The 20,923-nt window shown below is 42.7% G+C and overlaps 1 protein-coding gene across 1 annotated transcript in view; it reads right to left on the bottom strand.

The window, feature by feature from the left end:
• Window positions 1–2,828: 2,828 nt before the first annotated feature.
• Window positions 2,829–20,923, bottom strand: part of ttbk1a (tau tubulin kinase 1a) — a 36,972-nt gene continuing 18,877 nt past the window's right edge. Inside the window, exons 7-15 of the mRNA XM_028599546.1 lie at window positions 19,552–19,617; window positions 18,681–18,773; window positions 17,661–17,786; window positions 16,098–16,252; window positions 15,419–15,629; window positions 14,965–15,137; window positions 14,105–14,445; window positions 13,381–13,562; window positions 2,829–3,134 (exon numbers count right to left, since the gene is read on the bottom strand). Of these exons, the coding sequence (XP_028455347.1) occupies window positions 2,829–3,134; window positions 13,381–13,562; window positions 14,105–14,445; window positions 14,965–15,137; window positions 15,419–15,629; window positions 16,098–16,252; window positions 17,661–17,786; window positions 18,681–18,773; window positions 19,552–19,617 (1,653 nt within the window). The remainder of the gene's footprint in view (window positions 3,135–13,380; window positions 13,563–14,104; window positions 14,446–14,964; window positions 15,138–15,418; window positions 15,630–16,097; window positions 16,253–17,660; window positions 17,787–18,680; window positions 18,774–19,551; window positions 19,618–20,923) is intronic.

The following is a 20,923-nucleotide window of genomic DNA, read 5'->3' as shown; positions in this document are numbered from 1 at the left end:
AAAAGATGCAACAATCACAAGACCAACTGACACCAGGACCAGAAGCAAAGTTATATTTGTGTAACTAATCTATTCTGCACCCACAACAGCCAGTACTACTGTGTGATGTCCCCCCTTCCCATGATGCTCTATGTCACGCTTAACTGCTCAACCCTTAGACAATCCGCCTTTTACGGTTTCGGACAATCATAAAACATCTACTTAAAAAAGTGTCACATTGAAAACAGGGCGCTTTAAATGCAAAGAGACAGACGGCCGCCCGCAACAGCAAAAAAACAACCTTTCCTAAAAGGATCTTTTTTCTTAAACAGTCCAGGAAATAAATCAGAAATTCGCTAACTAAAATTAGCAATCGCTACATTCAGCAAAACAGTTGTGACAGGTGATTGATTTTGTTTTGCAAAAATACGTCTTTGTTGTGTTCATTTCTTGGCTTGAATGGTACGTAGTTTCTATTGTCAATTAGTTTTCTTTCTAGTCAAAGTGTTTTTGTTACTATTTTTTTTGTTTTTTTTTGTTTTGCGAAACATTTATATAAAACCAATACTGTGACGTGATTTAATTTATTTTCTGCTCTTTTGTCACACTTTCGGTGTTGTGAGTAAATTTAGTGAAATGTTTGTTTTGTTGTTTTATGATTTTTCAATGTGTATTCGCTTGCTAGTACAATGTTTGCAGTATTTTCATTTCTTTGTAAATCGTGTGTGAAATATTTGCACTTTCGGGCCACCGTACATCTACCCAGAGACCCAGCACAGTAACAGTTTCTGTCGTAAAGGCTGAGTTTACATCTTCAGGAAAACCCTTTCCACAGAGAAAACTCACACTTCTCTCTTCACACACAACATTTAATGGAGCTGGAATCAGAGCGAGACGTTCGGGGGCCACTGCTTTCGCGTCGGTGAAAGCGGTGTCGGTGTATTGCTCGGTGGGCGGGATGATCGGAGGGGGAAACGTCGACTCCAAAGTCTCGGTGCAAAAAAAAAAACTTGATCGCCGGGGACGACCTGCATTCCTCGACGATCGCTCCTTCAGTTCAGCAGAGAAAAGCAGAAAATAAATAGATCAATAAACGCACAAATACTGCAAAGCTTAACAGTCCGTTAGCAGCTTCACTCTGTTGGACTTTCCTCTTCTTCACAGAAACAGGAAGGAAATGTTCAGCTTCACATTATTTTCCTCCGGTTTGCCAGGTCCACGGCGGCGGCGGCGGCGGCGGCGGCGTGTGCAACATCAGGTTCGCAGAGACGCTGTTTCACAGTTTATTGCATGGAAAATATTTCCCGTCGTCAGCGCTTTTCTCCTGTTCTTCTTGTTCCTCTGCTTGAAAAGTAGTCTTTAGCGCTACGGGAGTGTGTGTGTGTGTGTGTGTGTGTGTGTGTGTGTGTGTGTGTGTGTGTGTGTGTGTGTGTGTGTGTGTGTGTGTGTGTGTGTGTGTGTAACTACATGTCGTATGGCTTGTTACGTGTTTTATTATCTGTGTCTCAGTGTTTGTCTGTTGTTGTTTCGTGTTTGTGTTTGTTTGTGTGTGTGTGTGTGTGTGTGTGTGTGTGTGTGTGTGTGTGTGTGTGTGTGTGTGTGTGTGTGTGTATGCAGAGCCACCAGGGGGCGCCAAACCAGCTTTTTTTTTTTTTTTTTTTTACAAGTTACAAATATGAAATCAACTGTTTGTTCACATTTTCTGACTCTGTTGTCTTGTTTATTTTTTAAAGTTTGCACTCCTTGATTTTTTACCACAAATTGCAGAATTTCCTCACAGCTTTTCAAACTGAAGACAACTAACAAAGGCGTTCATGTCGTAGGCTACATCTATAGCGCTACGTTTTCATTTTTGAAGCAGCGTTTTGAGATTTAAAAACGATCTCCGTCCACACAAGAGTTTTAGCTCCAGCATCACAACTTATCCGCATCTATATTAACATGTCTGACATTGCGTATCACATGACCGTTTACACACACTGGGCATGTGCGTGGCGATTTTGAAAGGTCTATAGGCTAACCTAACCGATAAGATATCATCGTTTTCCAAATGTGTCCATCCAGACTACAAAGCAACCCCGGAGTTTTCAAACCTAAACGGTGTTTCCAAATGTTAAAGTTTTAGGGGCGCGTGGACGCGAGGCCTATAAACGGAGAAAAAGATATTTGTTGTGTAGATGTAGCCTTAGGGGCAAATCAGGTAGTGTATCGGTTATTAAACTTTGGTCACTTTATTTTTAGCAAAAATCAAATAAATTACAAAGATTTACCACGTGATCATTGTTTAAATAAGTAATGGCTGCTCTTAATGCAGAGAGGACGTCAGATTTCTTTTTTAAATGTTAATTCTTTTTTTAATATCAGTCATGCATAATTCCTAGAATGTTATTATACTATGAATGATGACATTAGTGATGTATTCTAACCGTTTAAAATAACATTTAAGTGTTTTTCAGTTACAAAATTGTTGTTTAGTAAATCCATCACTAATGATGCAGCATTGTAGGACATATTTATATATATATATATATATATATATATATATATATATATATGTTATAATGTTATGTTATATAATAGTATTTCTTTGTTCCACCAAAACCTTTTTCAAAAAGGGGGGGTACATTATTTATTTAATTATAACCACCGATCTCGTCCGGCTGTGTGGCCGGGCCCCAAAACTGGTTTATCAAACTCTGCATATACGTGTGTGTGTGTGTGTGTGTGTGTGTGTGTACATGTGTGTGTCCGTATGTGTGTCTGTCTGTGTCTGTGTGTGTGTGTATATGTGTGTGTACATGTGTGTGTGTGTGTCTGTATATGTATATGTGTGTGTGTTCCGAGTCCTCTCAGCTGCTGTTCTTGTTCATGAGCTTGGCTAACATCTGCTGCAGCTGCGTCCGCGACACGTTGAGCACCGAGTGTCTGCTGCGCGGGCTGCCCGGCGTCGGCAGCGTCCCGGCGTGCCGGCGCCGCACCGAGGCGCCGGCGGCGGCGGTGATGTGGGCGGGGCTGCTCTCGGCCGAGCGGCTCCTCTGGATGAAGCTGCCGCCTCCGTGCGGATAGTGCTCCGTCTCCAGCGTGGAGGAGGAGAAGACGTAGGAGGCCAGCCGCCGCAGCTGATTGGGCCGCGCCGGGTGCCGTTCCTCATCCAGCTGCAGACAGACCAATCAGAGAGAGGGAGGGAGGTTAGCAGGCGCAGACCCACTCTAAAGGTAAATATTTCAATGTATTTAAATGTTTCATGTTTTTCTACAACTAAAGTCCTCCCAACACTGTGATGTCACTTCCTGCCCTCGTCTCCTCCCCTGACCAGGCGTTAGACGAGAGAGCTGATTGGTGCTCTCACACATCTAAAGCCTTTAGCCGATTGGTTAAGAGGGTCAAGCTAAGCACCTTTTAAAACATAAACTTCAATTTAAAGTGCTGTAGGGCAAAGTGGGTTTACAGACTAATGCAAATCAAATAATAATCTATATAAAAAAAAAAAAATCTTAAAAAAAAAAACAGACAATCCAAAAAATGGATGGCCAAAAAAACGTTAAAGAAATTCTTAAAAAATATATATATATTACTTACATAAAATATGGATGGCTTAAAAAATATTACACAAAAAATATAAATGTTAAAAATAATAATACAAAATACATAAAATAAAACAATACCAATCATTAAAAAAACTACATAAGAAGAAATGAGAATAAAAAAGAAAACCATAAAATGATCAGACATTTGGTAAAAGCCAGACTGAAGAAGTTTTTAGGCTGCGAGGGGGAGGATCCTCGGGCGTGTTACAGCTACAGCTATCATTGGCTAGTTCCAAGCTAACAAACAGTTCAGAGAGCCAATCGGCTGTTAGCTGTGTGGGTTGCCAGATTGGTCAGACTAGCACCCGTCTAGTTGCACATGAAAATACCCCCCCCCACACCCTCACACACACACAAAGAAGCACTTTTAAAAAGGGAACACACCAGCACGAACACTGCACATACTGTAGCTCGCTAAAGTCTACATCTTCTGCACTTCTGAAGGAACAAATCACTACTGGAGATGCAGAGAAAAGAAAAAACAAGGGAACACAAGAGAAAGATGGAGTCGTCAAGCACACAAAACACAGACACACGACGGAGGAAAAATAAAATCCAAAAAGATATGGGAGGAAATATGTCTGAACAGAAGGGAAAAGGAAGAGGAAGGGGGAGGAACAGAAACTGAGTGAGAGAACAGAGGTAAAGGACTATTCCTAAACTGTGCTTACCCCGAAACATCACTTTATTTCTTCTTGTGTTGTCCCAATGGCGCCCTCGCTCTTTTCTGTGTCTCCTCGGGCGAGTCAAACTCGACATACTGTGTACTTTTAAAAGCGATAGCTTGGGGGCAAAGGCATCAGTCGTTATGTGGAGGGGGAGGGGGAGGAGGAGGGGGAGGGGAGGGAGAGGACGGGAGAATTGGAGAGGAATAAAAAAGAGAATGGCAGTCCTCGATGGTTGGCGGCAGGCGTGGAGGGCTCGCTCTGAGTCTATAGCCGGAGCTTGCTAAGGAATATCGCTAAAACTGTGTGGGTTTGTGAGTGTGTGTGCGTAGGCTTCAGCTCGGCAGTAAAACGGTGAGACGTTACGCTGCAGGTAAAGTGAAAAATAAAGGTATTGAGTAGTGAGGATGGAAAAAAAAAACGTCCAGCCTGTAAAAACAGCAGCCGCCAAGTATGGAGGACCAAACCTGACGTGTTAGTGGATAAATAAATGAGTGCATGAAGAAATCAAATGATCACATACACTGAAACGCAAAAAATGGATTTGAAAAAAAGAAAGAAAGAAAGAAAAGAAAAAGAATCAATAGAAGAAAAACTCTCGCTGCAGGAAAAATGAGATATATATATATATATAACTCCTGAGTTGAAAATAAAAGTGAAGCCCAGTGATTCCACGTTTATTTACCATGAAAGCAGCTGTGCATCTTCCCCAGAGGTTAAACCTTAATGATTCTGGTGACCCCCCCTGAGCTTTCCTCTAGTGCCACCATCAGGACAAAATCTCAAAAGAAATACACACATATACACACACACACACACACACACACACACACACACACACACACAAAATCAAAAAATAAAATGAAATGTCCTGATCCTCAGAGGATCCACTCTTTCCTTTAGCGCCACCCTCAGGACAAACTTTACATGTTCATCTCGACTGTGTTTCTTCCAGCCTGGTCTCACAGAATCCCGTGAAACGATCACGAACTGTTAACAGCTCATTACGTGGTGGTGGCACCGAATGTGTGAAAATTCCGTGTGGCCACCACGGAAAACAATGCCAATGTAAAGTCAATGAGAAGATGACGTAGCATTAAGAGCAACTACGTTAGCGAGTAGTATGAAAGCCCGAAAATCCGTGTACCGCTACCTTTTCCTTGTTCATTTCACGGAAATTCTTCCGTGGACCCATCACGGAATTTTTTGAGATTCCGTGATACTGCCACAGATTTTGAGTTAAGGGGCCGTGTTCATTTCACGGGATTCTGTGAGATCAGGTTGGTTTCTTTATATTGTGGCTATAATGTAATCAACCGTACAGCCTCTGGGGGGCGCTGGCAGCACTTCAAGTTCCACTTTATTTATCCTTAGAATAAGGAGATTTGGTGAGCAGCAGGATATCTAAAAAGACACATACACATACACTTTCTACTGTAAGGGGCCCATTACACCGAGAAGCGTCGCGAGAAACGTGTCGTCAGCTAACCGTTGTTTCCCTCTGGTACTGAACGCCTGGCGTGCGCTCCTTTCATGCGCGGCACTTTTGGTTTTTTAAGCATTTTATTAGACGCGCATACAAGTTTAAATATTTAAAAAAATGTCGCACTCGGCTGAAATTGAGCGAGACGCAAGCTAAAACTAGCTTCACTTCCTTCCTGTTGTGATGACAGCAGCATTTAGCTTCCTGCCTGTCTATACTGTTTATATGTCACAGTAACAACTATAAAATAACACTGTATGATTGGCTGGAGTTGGACTACATTAACATAATATTAACGTTACCGGGCTTAACTGACTCTAACTTAGCGTAAATAACAATGTTAACACATTAATAAGTCTATATCGACAGCGTGACATTTCTGGGATTTCTCTGATGCTGCCGGATGCATGTCTTTTCGCCAGATGTCTCTTACCTTCCTCTGTCTCTGTGTTGGCGTTCTAACCTCCGGCGGATTTGTGAGGACTATGGTTAACTGCTCCTCAGATCTCTGCAGGGTAAATCCAGACAGCTAGCTAGACTATCTGTCCAATCTCAGTTTTCTGTCGCACAACTAAAACTACTTTTGAACGTACACATGTTCCACCAAAACAAGTTCATTCCTGAGACTATTTAGCAGAGGCACCGTGGCTCCGTCCGGAGCTTAGCACCACCCAAGACGATTGTGATTGGTTTAAAGAAATGCCAATAAACCAGAGCACGTTTTTCCATTTTTCCGTTTTTCCACACAGCATTCAGACCTTCTTCTGCGGCGCTGTGGAGGAGTTTTGTTTTCATTAATCCCATTTGAAGCCCTCTCCACCGGTCCAGCAATGTTTTGCCCCAACGAGGCGCCTTCAGCGACGCCTGTCGGTGTGATCGGCCCCTTAGTGTGATTAAATTATGAAATTTTCAATTTCATTCATACACAGTTTTTTCTCCTAATTAGTTAGGTTTGGTCCTCCATAGAAACAAAGATGTTTCTGTTTGTTTTTAAAGCCTGTCAATTTATCAGAACCTTTTATTACTGAGTCCTAAAATAACTTTTAATGCTACGTTTTTTTATTATTATTTTGTTGAGTGTTTAGCCTTAAAAATACATGTTTTGATATTCATAGCTATCAGTTTTACGCAAACTTTCCTTAAGTTAACTTTAAATTATCTTTTATTGCGTTCAACTGTAATTCACGGAGGCCCAGAAGTCCTGAAAGATAACTCATTTCTTATCTTGTCCGCACGCCATATTTGAAAGAAAACATTACCTTTTGAGACTTTGGGGCCTCCTTCTTAAAGGGTTGTGTTCTGACGTGATCTGAGAATATGTCTTTTTCACCTTCAGCTACCAGTAGACACGTGTGGTGTGTTTTAGTGACATCTTGTGATCTGTACGTGTTAAGATGTTGAGTCTGTTGTTAGAGTTGATGACAGTGTGACTGCAGCCTGCAGAAATTCGTAGCCCTGTAATGAGTAAAATACAGCTTGTTTTCCAAAAGCTGGTATTCAGTACTTCAGAGCCGGAGTATAAAAATATACTGTAGACCTTTCACCCATCATGCACTGCAGCCCTTTAACATTCCCCAGAGAAGCTGTATGTGAGAACACAGATGTGTGAATCATTCAGAGCAGACATGACGCGGTCTTTACCCCGCCAGCTCCCGAGTGCAAAGTCTGGGTAATGTCCGGCTCAATCGAATGTGTGAACAGAGACGCTCGTCGTCCAGAGAATTCACAGCGAGCGGGCGGGCGGGTTGAAGACGTTACTATCTGGATGTTTCTATCTGGCTCCAAACCAGAAGAACACAAACATCCGAGGGTGAAGAAGAAGAAGAAGAAGGATGATTTGCCAACGGAAATATGTCTAACGGTGACAAGCAGAGATTCAGGAACTTCTGTCAGGAGCCCTATTTCCCCCCGGGTGCTGCGATCCCTGCGAGAAATCGCTGCCATTCAAGTAAATGCTTGATGTTTCAGCAGCCGCGACAAGGCGCGTCCCAAAAGCGTGCGTGAAGCGGCTCTCCGCTCCGCTAAAGATACCACCCAGGTATGTTTTCACACAAGCTGCAGGGCCTTCGGACAGCCGTCAGTGCGTGAAACAGCAAGACCATCCAGTCAATTTACCAAAAGACACCCCCCTCTCCCAATATCGTTTATGTCTCCTCTACAACACCACGGACAACAAGAGATTCCTCTTGGAGATGAAAAAACAAAAGATGCAGTAGGTAACCCTTATAAAACTACCTTTCTGTCATATTTGCTGAAACTGAACCTATGTTCCAGTAGAACTACATGAAGCAGGTACCACCTACAGCCTGTAGTGTGATTTGCAAAAATCCACAGCTCCCTGTTCAGATGCATCATTCAGGGCCAGGGGGGGGTGTCTAACTGCGTGTCAGTCACTGCTCATGCACATGTATTCATTCTCCCTTGTGGGGGGAGGGGCTTAGGAGACCGTTTGGGCTTTAGCAGAAATGGGGGAGGGACTGAGAAGTTGTCGATGTTCAAATTTTTGAGTCAGAAAGTCCTGGATCTTCGTAATCCTACCTATGGCAACTTTAATAGAATTATGAAACACGGGACGTGATGGTAAACTGTCCATTGTGCCAATGGACGGTATGAAGTTTGCCTTGATGTTGAGAGTGGCGCGAGAGCTGTATCTCAGATGTGGGAAAGATGTACATTTTGGGCCACATCATCATTAGTGTATCTTTGAATCAGGGGGTGTTTCGGCCTTTCAACACTAGACACCCTCATCAAAGGTGGCCAGCTACAGGGTGATCAAATCTGAGCTTGAGTCCCATGCCCAATCATGAGAATTGCCTGGTTGTTTAAATGGCGCAGCCCACGGGACTATGCAAGGCAAGGGGCGTCCTCTTCCCTGAGTCAAGCCTAGAGATGATCGCATACCTTGCGGACAACTCCAGAAAAGAGAAGGCATGAAGTTTAAATGCAGGAGTGCTTGGAGTGGAGGGTAGATACTAGCTTATTAAACACCTTATTGTTCTGTAAAGAACTTGTAGAGACAATAAAATCTGCGAGTCGGGCAGCAAGACAATCCGCTTCCGAGAGACTCCCGGTGTGGTATGGCGCGTGGTGGAGGATGGAACAAAACCAGAACGCAGCCGGAACGCAGCACAGACGCGCCCAGTGGAAAATGGAGGGTTAGAAGCTGAAATCCTTGGACAGATTCAAGGAACAGCGAGAGACATGGTTGTTCATGATCAAATGAATAACCGGCTCTGTAATGTCCTGCCTCCTGGACGATCTACCCAGGCGCCACGTTTCGCCTAAACCAAACGGAGGAGAAAGGCGAAAGGAAACTTTGGACAATGACCTGAACTGATTCCTCTGACATTACCCAGAATTCAAATGTAAATCCTTGAGTCTCAAACACAACGAGGACTTGCAGCCAGAAAGAGAGCCGACCCTGACTGAACGACAAACTACAACCACACAGTTGAAGCAAAAGCGAAGTTGATCGACATGATCTTTGGAGTGCTTTTTTAGTTTGTTATTCACACAGAACACACAGACAACAAGATGTTGAAGACCTTTTGCCTCTAAAAAGTTGCAGCCTCACTAGAATGAGTCGAAATGAAGCGTTGGAGCTCCAACACATCACATCGCTCACAATTACACATCCGTCCTACGTCACAGAAAACAGACTCTGCATCAGACGAAAGCATCAGCACTGGACGTTTTCTGCAGGGTTTGAGTTACAGTACATGAGAGAAAGCATCAAATAATAAATCTGTAGGGGTCACTAATGCCACCAGCCGTTATTTTAATCACAAATAATGCATTTATCAATGTAATACGTATGATTTATTTTTAAACAGGTGTAGAATATTAAACTTTAAGCAGTTAAAGTTGTATTTGTGCTCGTTGCAATCGTTGTGCAGTCATTGAGGAAGTGGTTAAAAGTACTCTGGGTGAACTCTGATGCACAGAATGTTAAGCTTAAGCCTTTAACTACAGTTTAAGCCTTTAACTATAGTTTAAGCCTTTGACTATAGTTTAAGCCTTTAACTATAGTTTAAGCCTTATATGGCATAAAAGTGCATTGTGTACCAGACAGATAAATAGAAAAACAAGAAAGACAGTAAAAGTTGCGAGAACAGAAGAGGAAGTTGCACCACACAGAAGCCCCGACCTTGGCGTGTGTGTTTGTGAAGATAACAGTTTCTGCCTACAAGACACCCCCTGTGAGGGGAGGATAAAAGCTTAAGGGAGAGAATAGATCTGGGTTCACTTCGGACGAGATCCTGGTGGACCAGCTCTGACTTGATGTCTGTTGCTAGGGAAACTTAGTCTCTGTTTGTGAACCCACTGCTGTGTTGTTGTAACTCTTATGCTGGACTCAGTAAACTTTGCTTAACTGATCCTTGTGTTTTGGTAAACTTAAGTCCGATAAAAAGAAGGCACAGGAATTAGGTAGTCAGATTTCTCTGGTTTTAGAGCCTTATTTCGGACAAAACACAGGCCAAAATAAACTTGTTTTCCAAAAGAACTATGCACCATAGTCTTTCAGGAAAGACAGTATGGCTGCACTTCACCAACAAACTTTGAAACAGTTTTGTTAATTAACCACACCAAGCTCAGATTATAACTCGAACCCTGCGTTTCTGCAGACCCCGGATGCTGCTCAGTGACAACATTGTTTTTATGTCCAATGTCAGTGTTCTTACACTTCTCAGGTATTAAGGTACCAATGAGAAACCATTTCACTTTTAAAATTTTAAATGATGTCCAGTAAGCATCCTGTAATATTTGTACAACATAATCACGTATACTGTATGAATTCAGATATTAATGCAAAAGGTGTTACAGAAAATGACCAAATAATAAATGATTTAGTTAGAATATGAACTTCAGCTGTGTAAAAGTAAATAATGGTTGAGGTTAGGGAAGAAAATGAGCATTTCTTTCAGGTCTGTTTTCAAAACTCTTCAGGGTTCATTGCCCGAGGGCCCAGGGAAAAGAAAACGCCACATCGGGCAAGTACATACATGTACTATATATATATATATATATATATATATATATATATATATATATATATATATATATATATAAACAACCCACTTGCCCGAACCAAAAAACAACCTTTGTTTCCCACCATAATTTCGTTATACAGGATTGTAACCTGCTAACAGTTCCCCAGTGATGTACAGGTCTTTGAATAAACACTCCTATGTTATCCATGTTTACAGTGCTGTTAAAGCTATAGTGGTAGTTTCTGTCTCCCCCAGGAAGAATTCTAAGTAATGACAACAACACTGTCGACACATCCACATGATACAAGCCTTCCGTGATCACGCACCATTGAACCCTGCTCTTGCGTGACAGATCTACTCGCTACACCTCCATCCCGACCTGCCCCCGACATCCCTTTATTTTCCCTCAACACCGTCACCAAAGCGTTTATGGTGAGGTGCCGATTCGTCTAATATGGAGGGTAAACCCCGGGGCCCCTTTCACACTCGTTCACCCTGAACTGAATCTTCAAAACTGTGTGTGTGTGAGTGTGTTTGTGCGTGCGCACGCATGTGTGTGCATTAATGTGTGTGTGCGTTTGTGTGTGTGTGTGATGTGAGTGTGTGTGTGCGCGATTGTGTGTGTGTGTGCCTAAATGCATGTGCATGTGCGTGTGTGTGTGTGTGCATGTCTGTGTGTGTGTGTGTGTGTGTGTGTGTGTGTGTGTGTGTGTGTGTGTGTGTGTGTGTGTGTGTGTGTGTGTGTGTGCATGTCTGTGTGTGTATGTGTGTGTGTGTGTGTGTGTGTGTGCGCGACTGTGTGTGTGTGTGTGTGTGTGCATTTATGTTTTTGTGTGTGTGTGTGTGTGTGTGTGTATGTCTGTGTGTGAGAAAACACAGCAGAACAACAACAACTGAAGATGAACACATGGTCAGCATCCCGACCCACGTCGTGTCCCATTCACTCCTTCAGAATTAAACAACGGTCCAAAGCAAAAGCAACGAGATGGAAAAAGATTTCATCTCCGCTCCACAATGACGGGGGAAAAATGGCGGCAGCAGCCCTCACACGGCTGTACTTTCTGCAGCGCGTCCCCCGTGCTGAGCGTTATGATACACACGTGTGACAGATGTCCAGCTGCAGACAGACACACTCACACACTGCACGAGTCTGTCTGCTTTAAAGGACGACTCCAGCACTAGTCCAGATGTTTGGCTCATTAACATAAGATAAGATAAGATAAGATAAGATAGGAAATTCCTGTGCTACAGGAGCTCAAAATAAAAATGTACACACATCAAGACGGTGAATTGTGTACCAAGAAAGCAGATGAGGACAGAACTAAAGCTACGTTCACACCACACGACTTTCAAAGAGATCGGATCTTTGATACTGATGTCAACTATTTATCTACAGTATACAGTTTGTCATTTTTTTATGAAAAACAGTCAAACTTTTGTGATGTCAGCTTGTTAAATGTGAATATATTCTAGTTTATTCTCTCCTCTGTGACATTAAACTGAAGATCTTTGAGTTGTGTCAAAGAAGCATCAAAAAGGTATAATCATTTCAGCTGGACTTGTGGGCTATTATATTGTTGGCTAGTTTCATTTATAATAAAACATTTCATAAACTGCATGTGTTTTGTGTGCAGAAATCTTAATGTGTAAAATAACTAGTAGCTAAAGCTGTAAAAGATGAATGTAGTCGAGTAAAAAGTAGAATATTTCTCTCTGAAATGTAGCGGAGTAGAAGTAGAAAGTGGCATGAAGAGAAAAGACTCAAGTAAAGTAGAAGTACCTCAACATTTGGACTTTATGTACAGTACTGGAGTAAATGTATTTAGTTACATTCCACAGCTGTGTAAGTGAAAAATCTGTGCTGAAGTTGTGTAGTGTGAACTGGGCATACAGTACGTATATTTAACTTTTGCGCCCTCCTGCTTTCTTAGAGTTTCCTAAAGTGAAGTAAAAAGCTGAGAGGATCGCGCCGGAGTTGTCCTTTAAGCTGCGTGTTGGCCGACAGATAAACGAGGTGGAGCAGCGGCCGCCATCTGAGCGGTAAACCTTTACACTTGTGGCTAGCAGGGATACGGCTACGAACAGCCGGAAGTTACGCTAAATGATGCTAAATCTAGGCTAATATCAGAGTTTTCCCTTCAGTGTGTGGAAGACTTAGGAGCGCGTATATGACAGTGGGGTAAGGGCTCCTCCCTCAAGAAAATTTTAAGTTTTTCAATAAAACAAACATGCAATTTCATTTCGGACCATTTCATTAGCATATGTATCTGAAAGGTTGGAAAAGCTAGAGCAGATCATGAATAAATCACACTCAAAAAGCTTAAATATAAAACTTACTCTACATGCATAAATACTAAACTACAATCATTAGCTCTAGTTAGTTTTGATGCTCACATTGATTTTACATTGATTTAGCTTTAGGTCAATATAATGGCGGGGAAAACCCTGAATATAATAATATATTTTTAATACTTTGACCAAGGAAATGTATGTTTGTTCCTGGGAATGTTTCAACCCAATCCACAATCTTTTCCCCAAACTTAACCAGTCAATTTGGTGCCTAAACTTAACTGTCGCCGTAGCCATATCCCGTGAGCGCTAACCGCCCTGTACAGCGGCTGCCCACTTCCTCATCTGTCCGCAAACATCTGCTCTGATTGGCTGGCGTCTCTTACCGGTCTGTTGGGTCCGATGGGGTCTGACTCTCTCCGGCGGGGGCGTCCCGATGGCAGCGAGTGGCAGGGCGACTGGGCGGGGCTGCCGCCGCTCCTCCGCGACGCCTCCTCCTCCGTTAGCGTTAGCATTCCGCGGCTGCTGTCCCGGGTGTGGGTCTTCGGACGGACCACCAGCTCGCCTCCTGCACGGAAACAAAACGTTAGCCAGAGGGAATAGAGGTGGGAAGACTGCAGCAAGACACCAGTGTTACTTGTTCATATTTATCATAGAGTATCACAAGAAAGCTAAAGTTGTAGAAGCGTCCAACAAAGCGTCCAAAGAAGTGTCCAAAGAAGCGTCCAAAAAAAGCATCGAAACATCGAAAGAAGCATAAAACAAGTGTTTTATTTACGACAAAGGCGGCAAAAAAAATTAAAGTAAAAGCAACGAAAAGGTCATAAAACCCTAGGCAATGATACAAAATGTTAACCAGAGGGAATAGAGGCAGGAAGACTACAGCAAGACACCAGTGTTACTGTACTTAAGTTAAGAATTATCACCTAATGTACTTTACTTGGTTGTTTATATTTATCATAGTTATCACGAGAAATCAAAAGTTGTTTTTGGACTGGATCGTCCAACAAAGTGGCCAATGAAGCGTCCAACAAAGCAACGAAAAGGTCATAAAACCCTAGGCACTGAAACAAAATGTTAACCAGAGGTAAATAGGCGGTACGCTTGTACCTGCGGCCCTGAGCCTCCGGCGTTCCTCCTGCTCCTCCAGGGGGCGGAGCTCCTCGGGCTCCTCGTCCGTGGTCCCCGATGTGGTTGGCTGGAAGTCTCGGAGCTCCGCTTCTTTGTCGATGATCACCCACTCTTTGCTGTCGAAGTCCTCCTCCTCGGCCAGCGGCACGGAGCGGATGAAGGCGTTGCTGTGCGCCTCCTGGTCCACCGACGCCACTGACATCTCCTGGCGCCCGCTGGCCTGCCGGTCTCCGCGGCAACCGGGGTCTACGGAAAGCATCTGAGCCGGCTGGGAGGAGTAGACGTGACGCGACGGAGAACCGAGCATGTCCAACCGGGACCTGGAGACATAACAACAGACGCTTTAAATGGTAACTTAGTTTTTTTTACAACCTGGACACTATTGTCCCACACACACACAAACACACACACACACACACACACACACACAGAGTTTGATTACCTGTATTACACATGATAACGTTCTTAAAGGGTAATTTTGGTCTATCTCTATAGGGATCTTTTATCATAATGTTGTCAGATACTTAGAATAATAATCTGAGTCTGTCAGCGGCAACAACAGAACTTTTAGTGACGGTGCACAATTGCCCAATAACTATATACTCTCGCTTCATACTGGACCCATTTGAAAGATTGTTGTTCCAGTCACTTAAGCACGAAACATGGGAAAATAGAGTCCAGGTTGAACAATACAAAGTCACCCTTTAACACCAGTTGTGTTGTGTGTCTTCATCCTATTTTAATGCCGTCAAATCACAAAGCAAAATAAAACCATAGTGATTCCACATTTTAAATTTCTAAATGTGAATCTAAATGAGTTTTCTTTAGTTTTGGCTCACCTCTGTCCGTAGGCGTCGACGCGGCCCTCGGCAGCAGACAGGCGCTCAGATTCGGGGCTGTTGACCCGGCGGTACCGTAAGGACCGACCCTGACCCGTCGGTGACTCCGGGGCTCCACCGCGGACCGGCGACGCTGGACACGCGCCACGACCCGACTCCTCCTCCTGAGCACCCTGAGGACGGACAGGAAGTCATGCTTTTCAGTAGATGTTTAAAGCAACACCAAAGAACTTTTCCTCTTTGGGTCCTTTGGGTATAAAATATATAAATATATCATATCTCGTTGCAGTGCCACCCTGTGACCCCCTTCAAGCACCGCCCCTGAACAGGAAGTACAATATCTTTCTCTATCAAATGAGCATACGCTGCATAAATATGAACTGAAGCTAAAGGTTAAACTTCTGTTTAACATTTTTCGAACTATCAGTCGGGCTGTTCCCGTAACAGTTCAGACCTTGTTCAGGCTGATCCTGAGTCTGTTGCGGTTGAAGTCTGTGTCTTCCCAGGCCTCTCCGGTGTCCCCGGCGAGAGGGACGCCCGTCTCTCCAAGGGGGCGGCTGGGCGGCGCCGGTGGGGCGTTCTCCTGATCGCTGAGATGTTCATCCTGCAAAACGTCGTCCGTGTTCTCCCGCTGCAGATCTCCGGGAACCGGCGTCACTATGGCTCTGTGGACGCAGATTTCAGAAACTCATTTTATCATTTACTGAAAGCTATTCTGGATCTTTTGGTTCTTTTCTTCTAACAAACTGGGAACAGTTTTAGATATTCTGCAATCCAAGCAGCCTTTTGGTTGTAGTTCATGTGTAACGAATTACAATAATTACTCATGTTACTGTAAAGTTTTTGTGTACTTTGACTTTTTAAGTAAAATGATTAAGCCATTTTTAAGTATGTTTTAAGTATTGTAGTTTGCTACATTTGGCTATTGTACATGCCCCAGCACTTTCTTTTATTGTCCAGTTTGACAGTCCGTCATAACGGAAAAAAATTCTTCAGGGCTAAATTACGTGGTATCGGATCGGAGCATAAACTCCAGTACTTTCCGATACTTTCCGAGTCTGTTTTTCCCGGCTGCCAGACAGATGTCAGACAGAACGCGTCTTTGATTCAGCGGTGATGGATTGGGTTCTTACCCCACCATGGCGGCGGTGGGCCGGGTGTTGTGCTGTGGTTGGGTGGAGGCACTGGTCGACAGCGTGACATCACCCCCTCCCTTCTCCCAATCGAAAGGCTCATTCTCGGTGATGATTCGCTCCTTCATGCTGTTCTCAAACACCGACATCAGCAGCTGGAACAAAAACAGCGAGACGGAATCATGGATCTGTTCACTGTCCACTATTCAGTGGAGAAAGAAGCTCACAAGAAGCTGTTGGATTCTCTCTGACCAAAATTAGTTTTCTGGTCAGGCTTTTATACAAAGTTACAGGAAGCAACAGCATAACAAAGGCTGAGAAGACATTCCCTCACAAAACTATCGGAGTAGATTAGACCCAATACTGTCTGTTCAAACTATTGGAAAACGCATAGGCATAATTTACAGGGGGGAAGGGCGCTTTACAAACCCCCCCACCAATAATCAAAACTGGCCAGTGCAACCCTCTCCAAAAACCTGTAATAATTTGCTTTACATAAATAAAGACATTTGCACCATAACTTGATGGAGAAAAAGGCCCAAATTGTTGCAGAAAACATCACCAGAATACAAAAAATGAAGTGTTTGACGTTCAAAATTTCAAATTTGCTCAAAAGTGCAAAAGTGGAGATCTCAACCGCCCCCCCCCCCAATATTGAACCTTACACACTTGGGAAAACAATCCTTTGTTTAAATGAGGTATGAACTCAAACGCCCAACCTGGGCGTTAAACAAAAGGTCATGACATTGGAAGCTGCTGTAACTTCACTTTACATTGTCCAATCTGCCTGAGACATCAAATGCTGGATAAGAGTCCAGACCGGGAGACATCCCCTGTCCCTCATCTGATGTCTTCACTTCTCGGTCCTTGGCTGAACAGGAAGTTGTTCTGTACCTCCTCGGTGAAAGCCGTCTCAAAGCTTGTATTTCTGCCTCAAGCATCAAGGAGGTATCACAGAGGACCAAGGAGTGAGCATCGAGGAGGGATCATCGAGGAACTATAGCTAAGGATACAGAGAGCAGCCTTCCTGGAAGCCGTGCAGCTGAAGGAGCTAACTCCGCCCTGATTCATGTGACGCTTCAGAAGAAAGGATGTCTCATCCCTCTAAAACACATTTCCTTGGTTCCTCTCTCCTCCCATGACTCCTCAGTCAGAGGGACTAAGAAGCAAGGAAGGAAGGCAAGTGGATGACTCGACATGAGATGCAGCACTGGAGACATCTATACGCCCATATTGAGTCAGGTTTTTAGTGCCACCTGCTAGCAACAGGAAGTCAGCCTTATATGACAAACATACACAGATTAAATATCTATAGTGGGGTTACACATAATAAAGACAGCAACGTGACGTATACTATGTGTTCTCTAGAGATACAAACTGGACAGAGGAGTACGGGCAACTGGCATCCAGCCAGTACCCCCCAACATGCTGGGAGGGGCGTTCATCTCTGCTTGCAGCTTTAATTATTTATTTTGATTTGTTTTGTTTTAAGCATTATTTCATGTCTGCTGTTTCTGTTCTTCGCATACATCCAAATAAACACTTTTGAATGTATTTAGATACCTGGTAGTCTGGTTTGGTGTAGTAGTCCAGGGCCAGCACGTGGTCCAGGAAGATATTAAACTCTGAAGGCATGTGTTTGAGCAGCATCCGATGGTCATAACGCTCTTTGATCTGACCCACTTGTTCCTGGAAAACACCAAACAAGGTCAGTTAATGAGGATTCATGTACAGTTATGCCTGAAACAGGAGATACTCGTCAGGCAAAAGAATAATAACAATCAACTAATTTTGTTAAAGGGTAACTTTTTTTTATAACCTGGACCTATTTAAATTATTCACTACTAAAATTCTATAATAATACTACTGTTGGTTGGACTTTCTGGGTGCTAAACTAGTTTGAATCCTACTGAAAGAATGGGGACCACTTTGTGTCTATAGGTAACTACACATATGAGTGGAAAACAAACATGACATGTGGAGTGCCCCAAGGCTCCATTGTGGGGCCTCTTCTGTTTAAAGGGTAATTCAGTTTTTTTTTCAACCCGGACACTATTATCCTATCTTTTTGTGTCTAAGTGACTGATGGTAACAACAATCTTTAAATTGTATATTTATATAATATATTGGTCCACTATTAAACAAAAAACAAGCTGTAATGTAACCCTACAGGACAAATGTTCAGCGTCAGTTAGCGTCCACTAAAAGTTCTGTTTTTGCCGCTGAGTTTATTATTCTGTCTGACAACATTATGGGATGGATCCCTACAGAGATAGAACTTTTTGTTAAAGAGTAAGATCCTTTTTGTTTAACATGATACAGCCCCAAAATCACCATCATCAAACTCCACCAGACTCCATGTATATGTCAGTGGCAAAAACTGATGCTGAACATTTGTCCTGTAGGGTTACATTGCAGCCCGGTTCACAGCTGCTGGTTACAGCGAAAAGTTGAAAAAAAACAAAAAACAAAATTACCCTTTAAGGGACATGTTAACAAAAGTAGGAGCTTAAAAAGGCTGAAAATGTCGTAGTCACAGTGACTGGTGGAGGTAGTTTTTGTAACCATTAAAATCAGTCTGACCTTGTCTTTGATCTTTCGCCATGGCAACTGTCCAACGGCGAACTCAACCAACATGTAAAACAGCGACCACAGGTCATCATGGCGACCCATTTCCTGGAGGAACACAACAAAAAAACATTATAGAGGATATGATTGTTTGGGGGTGTCACAATTCAGCAAATCCACATTTCAAATACATTTTGGGCTGCAGCATGATGTAGATGGATGTTTTAAAAAAGGGTTTAAAACCAGTGACCGTTAATTATTTAATGTAGTTTGTGTTGTTCATTTTATGTAAACGGAGATCTTAAAGAGCATTTTGAATAACGCCGTTAACCATAACGGGTGTAACAATTTTTCGAATCCACGATTGGTTTAACTTTCGATTTTAACTTAATCAATTACCGTTTCTTTTCAGCAGAGACGGCACAATGAGAGCCACTAGATGGCAGAAGGGTACTTTACAACAACAGTTTCTCAGAGTTTAACGAGGTGCACATTAATGCACCATGGAGTTACCCTGTGTCTTTAGCTACAGGCTACCAGCCGTTAAGCTAACGTTACCCTGTGTCTTCAGCTGCATGTTACCTGCCACGAAGCTACGCTGCATCTGTTTTTTCTTCCGACGTGCCTGAGTAGGCGGGACTGAGAGACAAAGACAATACTGGGGCAATCACAGATCCTGCTTCTGATTTCGATCGTCAAAAATCGAAATCGTGACACCCCTAAATGTTGAGATTAGTTTCATCCTTCATTCGTTAATTATATTTTATTCATAACCGCTGTTGTGTCACTTATATAAACTCTGGCAGCGTCGGTAGAATATTTCCTTCATTCATTCAGGATCACTAAAGTTATTCCTGTAATTCATTAGAGAGAAACAATCACTGACCTTGTTTTTATGAGCGTTGACCGAAGCGTATCGGACCGTCCCTCGGAAACCCGCCACAGTCCTCGGCTGAAGGCAGAGAAAAGCTAGTCAGCGGTCACATCAACAATCACTGCTGAATCTCATATTCATTCTGTCAGTTATCACCAAGTCATTAGTCTGTGATCATGAGAAAACCTATCCAAGGAAGGTTTAAAAAATCTACAACCAGACTTAGTTAAAGAAAGACTTCTTCACTGATGACTGAACGGTAGAGAAACCCATATTTAACCCAGCGGGCTCCATTAGATAAAATAAGATATTGGTATCATATGGAACTAGATGATCTAAGGCAGGGGTGTCAAACATGTGGCCCGTGGCCCACAACCGGCGCCGCTAAAGGGTCCAATCAGGCACACTGGAAGACTTTTCTAAGTGTGAAAATTGCAGAGAAGTAACAAGAGAATTTCCCCAGTGTAGGATTAATAACGTCTATTTTATCTTATTTTATTTTACCTTTAGCTAATCTTAGATTATTCAATCGGACTGTATTATCAGTAACATTACCCCAGGGTCATCAAACTATTGTCTTTTGTTATCCCACTTTCATTAAAGCTATATTAAAGACTAGTATGTCTAAGGGTATTTTCACATATCTTCTTAAATTCTCCTTTTTAAGGTATTTGCGTATAACTGATCTCTGTGTGTTTCATATCAAAATGTTCGGAACAAACTCAGCTTTCTGTACAGTGACAGCCAAATATGTCCCAGAACGATGTGTGAAGAGATGATTTGGCACTAAAGCTGAAACGTTGAAAATCCTCAAATCTCTTTTGAAAACAAACCTTAACTTATGATGTGTTGTATGAATTGTTTCAGTGCTTGATATGAGTTTACCAAAGTCTTTAGGTAATATGTGATTAACATAGTAGATAAATGTCTGTATGACATTTTGTAATATCGCTTTTTGAGTAGGAGTTTTGTCAACCATTGTTTGGACGAGCCGGAGCGTCTTTTGTCCTCACAGGGTTAAAAGAATAAACTCCATTTGGACTGTAACAGCGACGTTAGTGGTATCAACACCAGCTTCGTCTGTCTATTCGGCAGTATATAAAATTTAAGATTAGGATTGTTTAACTTATTAGAGGCGCAGAACGCAACATAGCAACTTTTCAGTATTGTACCAAGCAAAAAAACAAGGATATGACAAGGATTAATGATGAACTGCTAACAAGGTCTACGCTCATTAATTCGGATGGTTTGTTTTCTCCCACGGCCTAAATTGGAAATCACGTTTTAGTGGGCGTTCCCAGTACTGCCGACCAAGTCTATAATACAGAGATTTAAACATGAGCAAATACAAACTCAACTCAAAATGATAACTTCAGGCTCCTAC

Source organism: Perca flavescens, chromosome 2 (genome assembly GCF_004354835.1).
Source record: "Perca flavescens isolate YP-PL-M2 chromosome 2, PFLA_1.0, whole genome shotgun sequence".
NCBI classification, from domain to species: domain Eukaryota; kingdom Metazoa; phylum Chordata; class Actinopteri; order Perciformes; family Percidae; genus Perca; species Perca flavescens.
Note: the sequence above shows the minus strand (reverse complement) of the source record. Positions and strands in the feature narration are given on the sequence as shown.